The sequence below is a fragment of the Eptatretus burgeri genome, chromosome 3 (genome assembly GCF_056783735.1).
Source record: "Eptatretus burgeri isolate ZD-2024b chromosome 3, Ebu_testis_v1, whole genome shotgun sequence".
NCBI classification, from domain to species: Eukaryota; Metazoa; Chordata; class Myxini; order Myxiniformes; family Myxinidae; genus Eptatretus; species Eptatretus burgeri.
Window position 1 is genome coordinate 98,809,203 of NC_140963.1, and position 14,843 is coordinate 98,824,045.

Below are 14,843 nucleotides of genomic sequence, written 5' to 3' on the forward strand. Positions count from 1 at the left end.
AACACAATATTACACAAAAAGCAAATATAAAAGAGAAACACAATGCAGAGCTATCCGACAACCGAGCACACGGCAACACTTATACAATTTTACTTCACAGACGGCGCCGACAACACATATTCCCAAAGCAAAAGAAAAGAGAACCACCCTCCAGGATGAGGGGGGTAGACGGGCCTGGGGCCGAGACCGTGTTGGGCCTACCCGTCTGATGATGTGACGCAGAGCGGCGGTGGCGCCTCAACTCCGCGGGCCTCGCGGACAGTGTCTGGTAGGGGGTGGGAAAGGGGCCCCCTTTGTCGCACTATCTCAGCGCGGGGGGAAACAGGAGGGGGTTGCTGATGCTCGGGGGAAGGAGGATATCACCCTGTCTCGGGTCCCGCGGCGAGCGTCTCCTCCTCGACCTCGGTCGCGTTGCTGGCCTCTCCCTCTGCAGCTCCCGGCACCGACGCGAGCACCCCCTCGTCTGCCTTCGCCGTCGCCACCTCTCCACAGCTCCGTCTACTCGCCCTCTCCGTCTCCTCTCTTGGCTCGTCCCAACTCTTCACTCTTGACTTCTCCCACTTCTTTCCAGCTCCACCGACGACTCTCTTGAACTCCGCACAACTGCCTTTACTGACGAACGCAGCCGTTTATATAAGCCCCGTGGCTTCGCTCTTTCACCCTTGACCCTTTGCCTCCGACCCTTCACCTCTAACTGGCTCCCCATTGGACCGAGGAAAAGTGGGCGTGAATGCTTTTTGATCCGTTTTTTCTTCGGAAAGTCTGTGATGTCTCTGAACACGCTGCTCGGTGTGCGCCCCGCACGAGTCCAGCATCGGCGCCCACAAGTGGCGTGGGAATGACGGTGATGCGATGGTGGCGAGTTGTGATGGTAAAGGTCGTGGCTGTTGTTGTGAAGCGGCGTTGTGGTTGGTGGTTGTTGTTGTGAAGCGGCGTTGTGGTTGGTGGTTGTTGTTGTGAAGCGGCGTTGTGGTTGGTGGTTGTTGTTGTGAAGCGGCGTTGTGGTTGGTGGTGGTAGTAATGGCGGCTGGTCCAAAATAAAGATAGTAAAAGAAAAACGGCTATCCTGAAGAGTCGCAGCCCGACTGAATGACATTTATTCCCTCGAAGCAACGGGTTTGGGCCTAACTACACATATACTTACAGAGATATCTCACCTAAGGGACCTGAATGGTGGTTTGTGAATTTCGTCAACCACAACAAATATATATATATATATATATATATATATATATATTAATATATATATATATATTATATTATATATATATATATATATATATATATTATATATATTATATATACACATTTTTTTTTGTACGTGTGTTGGGCTGATTAGAAAATTAGACAATAAACGATGATCGATATTTTCAAAAAGAGTAGTAGGCCCACACCGATGTCGATTATAAAATGGCCTCCCATCTCTTTATCTCTCCAACTCCTCTCCAACCCCTCCCTCCCCTCACTGCCTTCCCTTCCCTCTCGCTACCTTCACTTCCCTTCCCTCCCCTCTCGCTGCCTTCCCTGCCCTCTCGCTGCCTTTCCTCCCCTCCTGCTGCCTTCCCTTCCCTCCCCTCTCGTAGCCTTCCCTTCCCTCCCCTCTCGTAGCCTTCCCTTCCCCTCATGCTGCCTTCCCTTCCCCTCTCACTGCCTTTCTTTTCCCCTCCCCTCATGCCGCCTTACCTTCCTTCCCCTCATTCCGCCTTACCTTCCTTCCCCTCATTCCGCCTTACCTTCCTTCCCCTCATTCCGCCTTACCTTCCTTCCCCTCATGCCACCTTACCTTCCTTCCCCTCATGCAGCCTTCCATCCCCCTCTCATCACGGTTACCTCCTCCTAAATCCCCTCCACTATCCACTCTTCATGGACATCTCTGGGCGGTCTCCACATGCTGTATTAACGTGCTGTTTTAATGCACCCCACTTTGTTCAACCCCCCCCCCAAATTCTCCATAAGTACCAGTACCAAATGCAAGTTGAGAACACCTTCCCTCACACCTCCTCTCAAACATCCTTCCCCACCCCACTTCCCTAGCTCCACTCCCAGAGTGTATTGCAATGTTTGGTGAGGCGTCGCTCTCCCCACCCTATCCCCCTTCCTTGCTCTTCCCCCCTTCTGAGCTCCCCCCCCAGGTTCCCTACCCCTCCCACCTCATGGCTCCCCTGCTCCCTCTTCCTCCTCCTCCTCCCTTCCATCCTCTCTCCATCCATTGGGACCATACTCTGTGCAGAGCGTTGGTGTTGCTTAAGCAGTGTCCTTGGCTATTGGTTACAATCCTGGACGGGTCGTCACTCCAACAGTATACCAGCAAGCTGGCACTCATTTCTCATTTCGCCAACCTCAGAGGATGACAGGCAGAGTGAACCCCACCTGGTATTAATTCAACAGCAAAGTGGGATTTGAACTCAGGATCCTTGGAACCCAATCGTCTCTCCCTCCCTCCTCTATCTCTCCTTTCTCCCCCCCTCCCCCCCTTTATATCCCTGTCAGTGAAGCGGCAGTTTGTATTTGCTGGTAGACAATAACGGGCCCAATGCTTATCTTGAATGCAAGCAAAGTAATAAAATGTTGTAGCTTTTCTGAGTGAATCAAAAACATAAATGTGCATTCGTAATGTTAAATGTACAAGTATATACCTGGCAGGGGTCACCAGTGGAATGGTCGAGCATGTGGAAGAGAAAACCAAGCTCACAGGCTAAACAAAATTCCTTGGCACACAGGTGGTTCTGAATAGAGCAACGCATGCCTTCAATAAAATACAACACCTGCAGAGAAAAAAAAAACAACAAAACCTGAATTTAGAATCTTGCAGAACCAAAATGCAGAACAATGTTGTTTTTTTAAGGTATACAAACAGTATTGCACAAGAAAACCACGAAGATGGAACAAGAGTAGTTGGGGAAACCGAGCTGTTGAGAAATACAATGGATGGAATCAAAAGAACATTGATCAAAGTATGTGACCCACAGTGGTGAGCAGTTAAAATACTTTGATAAATGTTCTAGTCACTCCACCCATTCACATCTCAGTTGAAAAGGCTAAGTGCTTCACCTAGAAAACCAACCAACAAATTTTGTGTGTTACAAAGGCTCGGGTACGTGGTCAACAAGTGACATTCAAAAGCGTCCAAGCTGATCCCATCTGTCTGGTTACAAATATACCACTCTGAATAGTAAAAAGCGAAAAGCTTGAGCGGCAGTGCTGAAGGAGAAATTGGAAAGAGGGTTGGGACAAGCTGACTGAATGCTTTTTTTCAAAAGACGCTTTGTTCAACAAAAGATAACACAAAAGAAAAAACGCAGAAACCAGTCTGTGTGTTGACTTTCTCGACAACGACCTATCCAAGGAACACTCGAAGCTGAGCTTAACCAGGACGCCAAAGAACAGCAACAAGTTTAAAATGAGGACATGCAATAGCAGTGTCTCCTCAAGCTGTCCAGTGAACTTGAAGCTTCATAAATCAAATAAATAACACATTTTGCTCGAATGTCCCATCAAGACAATATCGCTGTCATTGTATAGACATAAACTCTGGAGGAAGTAATCCCTGCCAACCCGAGAGAAAGCTGTTTGGCTTCTGCTGTGGGCTCTTTCATTCCAGAAACACCAAACCTGAGCCTTGTCAACAAACTATGTTTATGAGCTTGAAGTTTTAAACATTAAAATAGATGCATGACAAAAATTTCATCAATATTCTTTCAAGCAACAGGAACACACTGGACCCAGCTCTTGCCTAGTTGCCAATCGAAGCACTCATTCAACTACACTTACTCTTTACAAGTCGTGGAAAACAGAATTGCATTAAACCATCTCTTCTGTACCTGGATCATAGAATTGCAGTAGGCATTGGGAATGTGAGTTTCCAGGCCAGCAAACATGGTTTTATTGTAATGCTTGAAGTCAAAATCCTCCAATCCCAGTTTGGAGTACTTGATGGTGACCTGCAAGTCCATTAAAAGTGATATATGCAGTTAGGATTATGAAGCATAATATGTACTGACAAATTTTACATCATTATTCCGCACAGAAAAAAAAAAATATACCATTTTCATTGAAAAAGTGATAATTTAAATACAACTAATACAAGGAACTGATACTCGAGGTCCCCCGCCTTTTGGCTGGTATGAGGAATAGATCTGTGTAATGAGAAAGCTAAATCTTGAACAGTTTTTGAAATATCACGTACACAAGGCAAGTTACCGAGCTGGTTGCCATGGCAATATAATTCCGACAATCTAATCTAGTGATAATCTATCTAGTGATAATCCAGACAGTGATCTAATCAGGTTGAGATAATGTCATGAGAAATAGATATCTGCAAGACGAAAGTTAAATGTTCAACAGTTTTTGAAGTATCGCGTACACAAAAGTACATGGACAGATGATCGGTCGGTCGGTCGGAGCTCATTTTAATGTCCCCCGTCTCTGACCTTGCTGGAGGGGCAAGGGACAAAAATCTTTGCCAACCTGCGAACGTGCGAGTTACTGTACACTTGGGTCCTAACCTTGCCAATGCATGTGAGATTGTCAAACCAGTGTGAGCCACAAAAGGTTCAAAAGGCTCTCGCTACTCCACAAGCCTCAACATTGCATTGAAAATGGATAATTTGTCCAAAACATCTGATAAACTTCCACTAGTTTATTTCCAGAAAATGAGAAACTGAAACTGAGGTCATGTCAAAATGATATGAATTAATGTACGCAATGATGTATTCATGACAAAGCTAAAGAGAAGGAAACATGGCGATGAATAAAAGGAAATGTGTTGAAGCGAGTTGGAAATGCAGGCAATGAATGCACAAGATTTTATCGTTATCAATAGAGGCGAAGCTACAAACAATCATGTTGTCGAAGTAAAGCAGGATACATTGCATTTGAATATGTACTGATTATTACCTCTGAAGGGATACAAAAAAAAATGAAATAACAATAAAAATATATATAAATAAAGAGGCCAGCACCCTGTCTGCAATGCGTGAGCGACGAGCCTCATGTCTTCCCCTCGTATCTTTAACATTCAGAAACTCTTGCGAACAGGCAGGTCCTCAGCTTACTGTCCGTTAAAAGAGACAACTCACTTGGTGATGCAATGCCCTGCCTGCGAAGGATCAATCCAACGGTTCATAGTCCTCGAAGGAAAAAAAAAGTACTACCCCTCCACCACCATGTCAGACTATTACCTGTTCTAAATGCTTGAAGTCAAATTTCAACCACCAAAAACAAATTGTATTGAAGAACAGCCATTTTTGATCAAGAAGTCAGCAAAATCAGAGGCATAACATGTTGTTATTATTCTGGTTTTACAAATGGAGACTTTTTAGCCACATCGTAATAGATTCATTATCACTGTCTGATATGCACGGTGGGAGACAACAAACCATGTGGATTTTATATTCTTCAAGAAAAGGTCCGATATAAACTGAATTTTATTTACAACTAGACGACCCTGTTGTCTAGTTGTAAATGTTGTTGCATAACTGTTGATAAAAACAATCATTTCAAGAAAGAAAAAAAAAAGATAGCTCCAGTTAACTATACCGCTGAGGTTGTTTGCATTGATCAAATAATCCCGAAGAGTACTTGACTGATTTTTTTTAATTTTTATTAAATTATTAGTATTCTTTAACTATTTTTTTTCATTGCATCTAATATATAAAGCTCTTTCTAACCACTGACCGACTGATATTAAAGATTGGTACCTTTCAGGTGACGTCGAAAGTTGAAATTTTGCATGCTGATGGACATCAAAGCCAGTGCACCGAAAACATTCACAGAATTATTGGACAACATCCATAAATGAAACATAAATAAATGAAAAAAAATGCAAGTGAGTGACCTGAGACAATGGGGAAGCACGGTAATTTTGTGTGCCGATGGATATCGAAGCCGACGCATCAGAAAACATCACAGAATGGATGGAAAGCATCCGTAAATGAAAATATAAATAAATGATTTTTTTTTTTAAAAATAAACAAATGAAAAAGCAAATGCGGGTGAGTGACCCGAGAGAATTGCGAAGCACGGTTCATATGCTTACACAATGTGTAAGCACACCCCGCTAGTATATTATATGACTCACTTCTGTAGGAAATCACGTACAGGTGGATGGAAATTTCCAAAATATATGGAAATACCAATGTGAAGTCACTTAACAGGTCGATGGGCCACCACGTGCGGCCAGTACGGCTTGTATGTGCCGTGGTAGAGTCCACCAGCGTCTGGAATTCCGCAGGAGGGATGTGGCATCATTCTTCCATGAGAAAGTCAATCAAGTCACACCTGTTTGATGGAGGTGGAAAACGCCGTCTCAGGCGTCGTTCCAGAATATCCCATAAATGCTCGATTGGGTTCAGATCTGGTGACTCAGAAGGCCACACATATGGATAATATCAGTGTCATGCTCATCAAACCATTGGCGACCACACGTGCTGTGTGGATGGGAACATTGCGGCATCTCCTCATGCAGCCATGCCTGTGCAGCATTTTTATACACCACTCGAAACATGCTGGGATGATATTTGCTTCATGAACTCATGGGCCACACCTGTACGGAAGCCATTGCTTGGTATCCCTCAATTACGCAGGCGTTTCCATTTTTTTGGCAACTACCTGTATGTAATGGTATTTTGCATTATGACAACACATTTTCAAATACCTGCACAAACCCGACTCTTCCTAATTAACTTATGTTGCAAATATTTTTCTCTCACTTTCTTTATATTTTATGTTGTTCCTAAATAATTGTGCATGTTGATTTTATGACCATGCAATTGCCAATGTGGTCTTGAAAATGAACAAATCCAGGGATTGTTGCTACTCCCAGGCAACCTTTAAGGATACACGCCATCCACTCTGTATTCAGACCAAGAGCATTGTTGCAACATTGCTGAAGACTTTCTGTTCTATTTGTTGGATAATACATGGAGTCTATTCCCCATCATTCCACCAAACCAAGCTGACACATGACCTTATGACTTTGAAAAGTATATTTGCTTGGAGTTGTGGAATGCATCAATCAGGCTGAAAATTCTGTAACTTTATTAATGCAAGCAAGACTATGAAAAACCATTAAGGCAGTCACATCTACAAGTGTCTTCCACTTATAACCTACATCAAGAACTTGAGGTCTCCTCAATTATCCATCACCAGGTGATGAAAGTATATGATGTTATACAGTGTATTGTCATGCATGATTATCTCCACCACCGAAGCTTAAGGAGGTTATGTCTTCACCCCTTTCTGTCTGTTTGTTTGTGTGTAGGACATCTCAAAATGTTGTGGACGGAGCCGGAAGAAATTTTGTGGACAGGTTCGGTGTGTGACAAGGACAAACTGATTGGATTTTGGTGAAGATCCGGATCCGGATCAGGATACGAGAATTATTTAATTCTCAAAGTGATTCTTCAAGATTGAGAGATCTGGCCAAAAACGATATAGTAATGTGTGGCATGATATTTCAAAAATGTATTAGGGCAGATATGTTCTCATGGATCAGGCATTATGTGACAGAGGCATGTGCTCTACAGAGTGCCCTTCTAGTTGATAATATATTGTTGTGGAAATGACTCCTAGGGGTTAACATTGCTTCGTCTACTTGAGTTAGCTCCTCAGTAAATGTCTTTGAGTGAGCATAAAGTAATTACTTGTGATATTAGATATGCGTCGTTATATGTAATAGATAGACGGTCACCCTTCCAACGTGTGTATCTTAAAACTTCCAACCATGTGAGCCTTTATTTTATGTTCTACCCTTTGTATTTTGTCATTTAGGTGCTTTATAGTATCACGTAGGCCTTGCGGTGCTAACATTGGCAGGAAATGTCGCCATGTCTATACAACAAGACCAGTGGCTCTGCAGCAAGACTGGGGGAGGGCTGTCCCAAGAGGTGGCATGTAGGAGGGGGGAGGGGGAGTCCTCAACCCATACAGGACTCTTGGCCAATGCTGAGTGAGAGGGGAGGGCACGGCACGTTTTGGATGACGTACGGGATGGTGGCTGTAGGCGAGTGCCCAAGCAGAAGAGGAGTTGCCCAGATTCACCTTGGAGAGGTGCAGTGAATTCCCCGTGCTGCCGTGCCAGACTCATGCTCCACCGGGCAAGAGCCACGAACCCTCTCCTCTCCCCCAGAGGCTGGAGTGCACAGGACGCGGCGGACTGGTCCCCACTAAGGCAGCCGGGAACTGCCTTCCATCTTCTTGCAGTGTTTCCCCGGACATCACACAGTATTTTCTGTCCTGTGATTCCCTCTGTCTCTAATGTGGTGTGCATGAATGGGCCTGATAAGGCTTAGATATTTAAGAATTTCAATTCATTCGTTGGTTCATGGGCATGCATCAGAAGTGGTTAAGAGGTGTTGTTCACCCCCATTGGACTTAGTCTAAAATGGGGGCTGATGGATTTGGTCTCGATTTTCGTGTCCGTAAGTGTATGCGTGCGTGCGCAAACATATCTCAGCCATGTATGGACCGATTTTACTTGTACTTGGCACAAAGACGACACGTGACCGTATACATGTGCACATCATTTTTATCGACATCAGATTCAAGATGGCTGGCTGACGGCCATTTTAGTTGTAAAAAAAACAAAAACCTGATGTTGAACACATCCTCAACCATTTCTCGGACATGCATTTACCGATGTTGTTCAAATTTGGCAAACAGATAATGAATGATGGCTTACATATGCATGTAATTTCTTTTCGAGATCAGATTCAAGATGGCCAACTGGTGGCCATTTTTGTTATTTTAAAAAAACCCCAAAGTTGAACACGTCCTTAACCATTTCTCGGACAAGCATTTACCAATGTTGTTCAAGCTTAGCACAGGCACAGTACACAATGGCACACACTTGCACCTAACTGTATTTTGCGATCTGATCAAAGCTGGCCGACTGGTAGACTGGCGGCCATTTTAGTTGTACATAAATATGGACAAGCACTTTAACTCCATCCAGAAAAATTACTAAAACAACGAGGGCTATTACATTTCATGTCCTTTTTTACTTGTTATTGAATGTTGATTGTGATTGCTTGTTTGTGTATTCCTGTCCCCCTTGCCCTCATTTATGTTAAAGGTCCACAGAATTAGAAAAAAAAAAAAAATATATATATATATATATATATATATATATGATGTGATTATATTGATTTTTAATAATGAACAAATAACTGAGCATGGTTTTTCATTCTAATAAATATTTAGGTGTTGTAGTTAAAGCAAAACCATCGTGTATTGCCCATAAAAATTCCAGATAAACTGCCATGACGTAATCGAGGGAAAGACCGTCTCAGCATGCAATGGATAATGGCTGCACAACTCGTTTCAGACTCGGCTGAAAGTGAATTCGAAGAATGATTTTTTGATCAAGAATCCCCATATTATGATGATGGTCAAAATCATTAATGTAGAAGGTGCTGTCAGACCACACATGTATGAAGCTGAAGTCGGGATGATGTTATTTGGGGAGAATGGAGGGGGACGGGGCGAATCAAGTATAACAGGGCACCAAATAATATTAAAATCTTCCTTTCAAGAAATTTATTCAAGAAAAGAATGACTAAGTGAAGCCATATCTATTCATTAAACCAAACATGATTTTCTGATTCTGTGGACCTTTAAATACTACTAACAGAGTACCCGCCCTATGGGGGATCTTGTTCCAAGCATGCAACACATTCTTCTGAGGCATACCTTTATTTGGGCGGAATATAGGCAACTGACAGCTCTGTATAGGCAAAAAAAAAATAACCCAGGTTACGTGCATGAAGCAAAAACATACTGACTGCTTACAATTCAAAACACCTTACTGCACTGGAAAACGTGGGGACAGGAATGCTGTCCTGTAAATGGTGGAGACCTGTAATACCCTCCCCCACCTTGAGGCAGCACTACACGATACACATTTACATTGAGAATTTGCAATCCCTCTCACCCCCCCCCCTTCCCCCATCCCCCTCAAAGACCACCGGCAAAGATAAAAACACCCTTATACACCAATTGGGGTCATGCTGATCTGATGCAGCAAGTCTGGATGTAATCAGCCAAGAACTGCAGGAGTAGCACGACAAAAAACACATACACCACAGGTCCATGAATTAAAGTAAGGATACCTGGTCTTGGGGTAAATTTGAACAAGGTGATCATTGCAATTAGGGGAAGCCTGTTGAGGTTAAATTGGCATTAGCAATTAACACCGTATTTCCAGACCGTGCCGTGCATCTCTTCGGTTCGCTCGGCCATTAATTAGAGACTTAGCAATTAATTAGATACATCAATTAGTGTGGTCGCAATTAGCGTAGCGCATTGGCCGATTCGACGATCCCACCAGCACGGTAACAGGATGGAAAGACCCGTAATCCGGACCGGGACGGCCGAACCAGCTGGCCGTTAGGGCCGCTATCTGAGTGGCCCAATGGGATTCATACCAAGCAACTGAGATGACCCACGGCTACAACAATATTACTAATAGTATTGCAAATACTACTACTGCTCTGTGGGCATGGCAATGTCTGAGGGTGATTGTCTCCAGTTTCCAGCTCACAATTGTGAGCCATGTAAGTGAAACTTCTCTCATTCAATAATGATTTCCAGATGTTGGAAGGTCAGGACAAAGTTAGCATGATCAATACAGTGGCAAGACTCCGCCAACAAGTTGCCATTGGAAAATAATCAAGAACAAAGGTTGTTAAATGTAGCCACCAATTCCAAATTTCACCGAGCATTTTGTCTCCAACTAGCAGGTTACCAATCTCCGACAGATTCATAGATGGCTCACCTCAAATGGGCAATTTTTGCAGTGTGCATTGGCAGAAATGGAAATTCAACATTAAGTGATGATGTGGGCCACGACACGTGGTACATGTTAACCTTATAGACAATGGCGGTCCCCTCAGAAGAAGTGATTAAAATATATCCATCGTGCCATGCACGATACTTGCGAAATCAAAATAAACAGTCGTTGCCATGAAAACAGCAATTTGGTAATTTCGAAAATTTGACCTATCAAGCGTTTTACATGATGGAATGTTGTGCACAACAAATTTGGTTGACGCATTTTCTAATTGCAGCTGAATCGGTGTTTTCCATGGTTTGGATGACATTGACCCTGACCTTTGACTAATTTTCACCAGATTTTATACACATACACTACACATGCATACAAATAAGCTGTGTTACTTTCAATCCGATATCCTGAAAAATTCCTGAGGTTTGGCATTAACAAAATCACAAAAAAAGATAAACACATTTTATTATAATGGGGTGAGATTGTTGTCATGGACACCATTTTTGCTTTGCCACGCAAGATTTTTCTCTTTGCCACCAAACAAGACGAGCAAAACCTGAATAAAAAGAAGTGAATACTTCGATATCGCGTGGCTGGGGGCAGTGAAAGGTTAAGAATGATGAAACAATTTTGCAGTTATAAAATTTAAATGTAGACACGGTGAATTAGCATGCATGATGGGAAGAGTTGTGACGTTGGACAAATTTCTATTTATAGCCTTCAGATCAAAGGGACGTACGTGGCCATAAGTGTGACAGAAAACACAGGACTGAATCGCCAATTACAGAACAGCGCGATGTCGCCGCGCTGTAAAAAGATCGAGAAAATTAATTACTTAATTATATTTTGAGGAATCTTAGCTTTGTATCGAGTCGGTTTACCAATGGGGGGCCTTTTGATTATGACTGGTGACCCCCAAGTGTTACTGTAGAAGGCTCTCAGAAAGGTCTTAGGGGTCTATAGGATATACAGGGTGTTAGGGTCCTAAAAGGTCTGAGGGGTCTAGAGGATCTTAGGGGCATTAAGGGTCTGATGCATTTTAAAGGGCTTTCAGGATATTGGAATCATTTTTTAATATACAATGTCAAGGCTCGAAAAAGAGCTAACACAGAACGTATAACAAGGGGAGCAGGAGACAAGAGGGATGGGAGAGAGAAGCACAAAACAGTGGGGGACAGAGACATCAGGAGATCTGTGGAAGGGAGAGGGATGGGGGTGGGGTATGGGGGATAAACAAGATGGACACAACGGGGACTTTCAGGAAGGAAATCAGGGGATTTCAAGTAGGTGCGTTTGGGGTTGATTAACAGGGGTACAAAAGATCATGGTTTTGGATGGGAAAGATAAGAGATGGTGGTGAACGGGTGTTTTGAAGACCTGGAGGGAAGAGTGGGATTGAAGAGTGTGTGAGAGTTTGTTCCAAAAGAGGGAAAAAGAGCAATGAAAGAATGAAGGTGAGCAGCGATTCATGATTTTGGTAGTTTTGCCAGAAGGGGGTTGCTGGTAGACTTTGAGCACCCTGTGGAAATATTGGGTGGGGGCGAGGGGGAACAGATCGCAGACAGAGCAGGGGGGGAGTCGAGGCTGGGGAGGAGACAGTAGAAGACAGAAAGAACAGCCACCTGCCTGCGGTGAGGGAGTGGGGGACCCAAAGGCTCAGCATCATCGCGGGAGATACCAATGATCTTAAATGCCCTGCTTTCGACAGCGTGAAGCCGAGAAAGGTGGGAGGCGGGAGCACCAGCCCAGAGGGGATGGCAGTACTCCTTCAGACTGTGGATGAAAGCTTTATACGTGGTCAGGAGCTCAAGTGTGCCAAGGAAAGACTTTGCATGACAGAGGATGCCCAGTCGGTGACTGGCTTTGGAAGACAGCTTTCCCAGGAAAGATCATGGCAGATAATGAAGCCCAAAAGCTTGAATGAAAGGACTTCTTCCAGAGGATTGTTGAGAATCTGGATGGGGGGGGGTTCCAAATGGTCCTTTCACAGAGACACAGCGAGAGTGTGAGATTTGTCAGGATTGAAAAACATGTTCCACCTGTTGGACCAGCTTGTGATTTTATCCAGATCTGCAGAGAGTGTGAAGAAGCTGCTGCTTGCCAGTCTGAGGGATGACAGATGGTATGGCAGAGGATGGGGTCATAAGCAAAGAGATAGAGGATTTTTTCAGAGGGTTGGAGAGATCATTGATGAAAACCAGAAAAAACACAGGGCCCAGAACACTGCCTTGAGGAACTCCAGCCTGAAGAGGCAGGGGGGATGAGAGAACTCCATTTAGGTTCACACGATGACTGAGACAGGAGAGGATGTCTGCGAGTCATGACTAGAGATTGCCTTGGATACCATAGGAAGAGAGTTTGGTGAGCAGGGCGGGATGTCAGACCGTATCGAAAGCACACGATATGTCTCGGGAGATGGCTCTGATTTCATGTCTGGCAATGAGAATCTCCATTCATTATTGAGAAAGCAGGAGCAGCAAGTCCAGGGTAGTGAGCTCGTCTGAATACAAATTGATGATCGGAAATCAGAAGATTTGAGAAGAAGAGGAAGGATTTAATGTCGGAAGCGATGATGGATTCCATAACCTTGCTGATGATTGGGAGAAGGCTGATTTGTCTGTAGTTGCAGGGATCTGTTTTTGCACATTTTTTTATGCAGAGCGGTAATGTTTGCTGATTTCCAAGCAGATGGCAGATGGCCTTGAGCAAATGAGAGGGTGAATAGAACAGAGAGAGGGTGAGCAAGAGCAGAGGAGCAGGTTTTTAGGAGACGTGGGCTGATGCCATCTGGACTGGTCTGGATCTTGAAGGTGTTGGGGTTATAAAAGGTCTTCAGGGTAGGGGAATATTGAGTGTCTTAAGGGTCTTGAAGGGTATTGTGTGTCTTATGTGGTTTTAGGAGGTCTTAAAGGGTAATGAGAGTCTTAGGGGGTCTTAAAGATCTTGAGGTTCTAATCTAAACAGTATGAAGGTATTAAGCAGTCTTAAGGTTCTAAATGGTCTAAGTTCTTCAGACTGTAGATCACAAGGGATCTTCAGATTGTCAAGGGGTCTCAAGGTATAGAAGGGTCTGGAACTCGCATGCACGCACAGACTCCTTTTATAGTATAGAATATAGATGATAATTAATGAATGGTTGTCTGTCAAGTCTGTGTGACTATATCTTGATAATGTGGACTCAAATAATTTCTGATTACCTTGCGGTACTTTTTGGGAATCATGTGCAAGTGAGGTTCTTCGTCCCGCCCAATTGGAGACTCAGGCTCCTTCAATTGACATTCAGATTCACTAACTCCTTCTGCAAGCTTGTATGGCATCTGCAGGGGGAGAGGGGGGGGGGGAGTCAAATATGCCATCACATCATCAACACATGATGCATCAAAAACAAAATGAAAGAAACAAGTCTACTCTTGCACCTGATTACGAAGTTTAGTGCGTGGATTTGGGGCATATCCAATGAAACCAACCATTTTCATCGTCCTCAGAATCTCAAGGTCAACTGGTGGAGCTTTTCTAAGGGGAGAGTGGCAGATGGTAATAATGTTGGAAAATTGTGATATCTATAATATACATACATACACAAAACACAAACACAACCATGCAGGAGATAACAGTGTGTGAAACATTTGTAAAATAGAAGTATGCGTGTGAGGTAGTCCGTCTTGTAGATTGGCAGTGGTGAGGGGATAAGGAATTCAGAGGCAGGGGGTTAGTGTGGAGTGAGCGCAGGAAGGAGTGAGGGTGAAGCAGGTGTGGGTATGGGTGAGACTGGAGTGACTACAGGTAGGGGTGAGGCTGGAGCAGAGGCAGGCAGGGGTAAATGGTGGAATGAGTACAGGTCACAGTGAGGATTGGCAGGGTTGAGGACGTAGTAGAGATAGGCATGGAAAAGTACGATAATTTATGAGGTACGGTGACAGATGTCAACCTATGGTTAGTGCAGTACCCCAACTCGAACTCGGCGAGTTGCACTTCTGAGCTGAGTCCGAGTCCAATTCAAGCCGGGTTTGTCTGTCAACTCAGAAAATAACTCAGATATGTTCCTGTCAGATGGAATGAA

The 14,843-nt window shown here is 43.9% G+C and overlaps 1 protein-coding gene across 4 annotated transcripts in view; it reads right to left on the reverse strand.

Annotated features, from left to right (window-relative positions):
• Positions 1 to 14,843, reverse strand: part of PAN2 (poly(A) specific ribonuclease subunit PAN2) — a 179,243-nt gene that overhangs the window by 105,684 nt on the left and 58,716 nt on the right. For all 4 annotated transcript variants that reach the window (XM_085874652.1, XM_085874654.1, XM_085874653.1 and 1 more), the window contains 4 exons: positions 14,200 to 14,296; positions 13,981 to 14,100; positions 3,822 to 3,941; positions 2,637 to 2,765 (listed from right to left, as the gene is read on the reverse strand). In XM_085874652.1, coding sequence (XP_085730778.1) covers positions 2,637 to 2,765; positions 3,822 to 3,941; positions 13,981 to 14,100; positions 14,200 to 14,296 — 466 coding nt within the window. The remainder of the gene's footprint in view (positions 1 to 2,636; positions 2,766 to 3,821; positions 3,942 to 13,980; positions 14,101 to 14,199; positions 14,297 to 14,843) is intronic.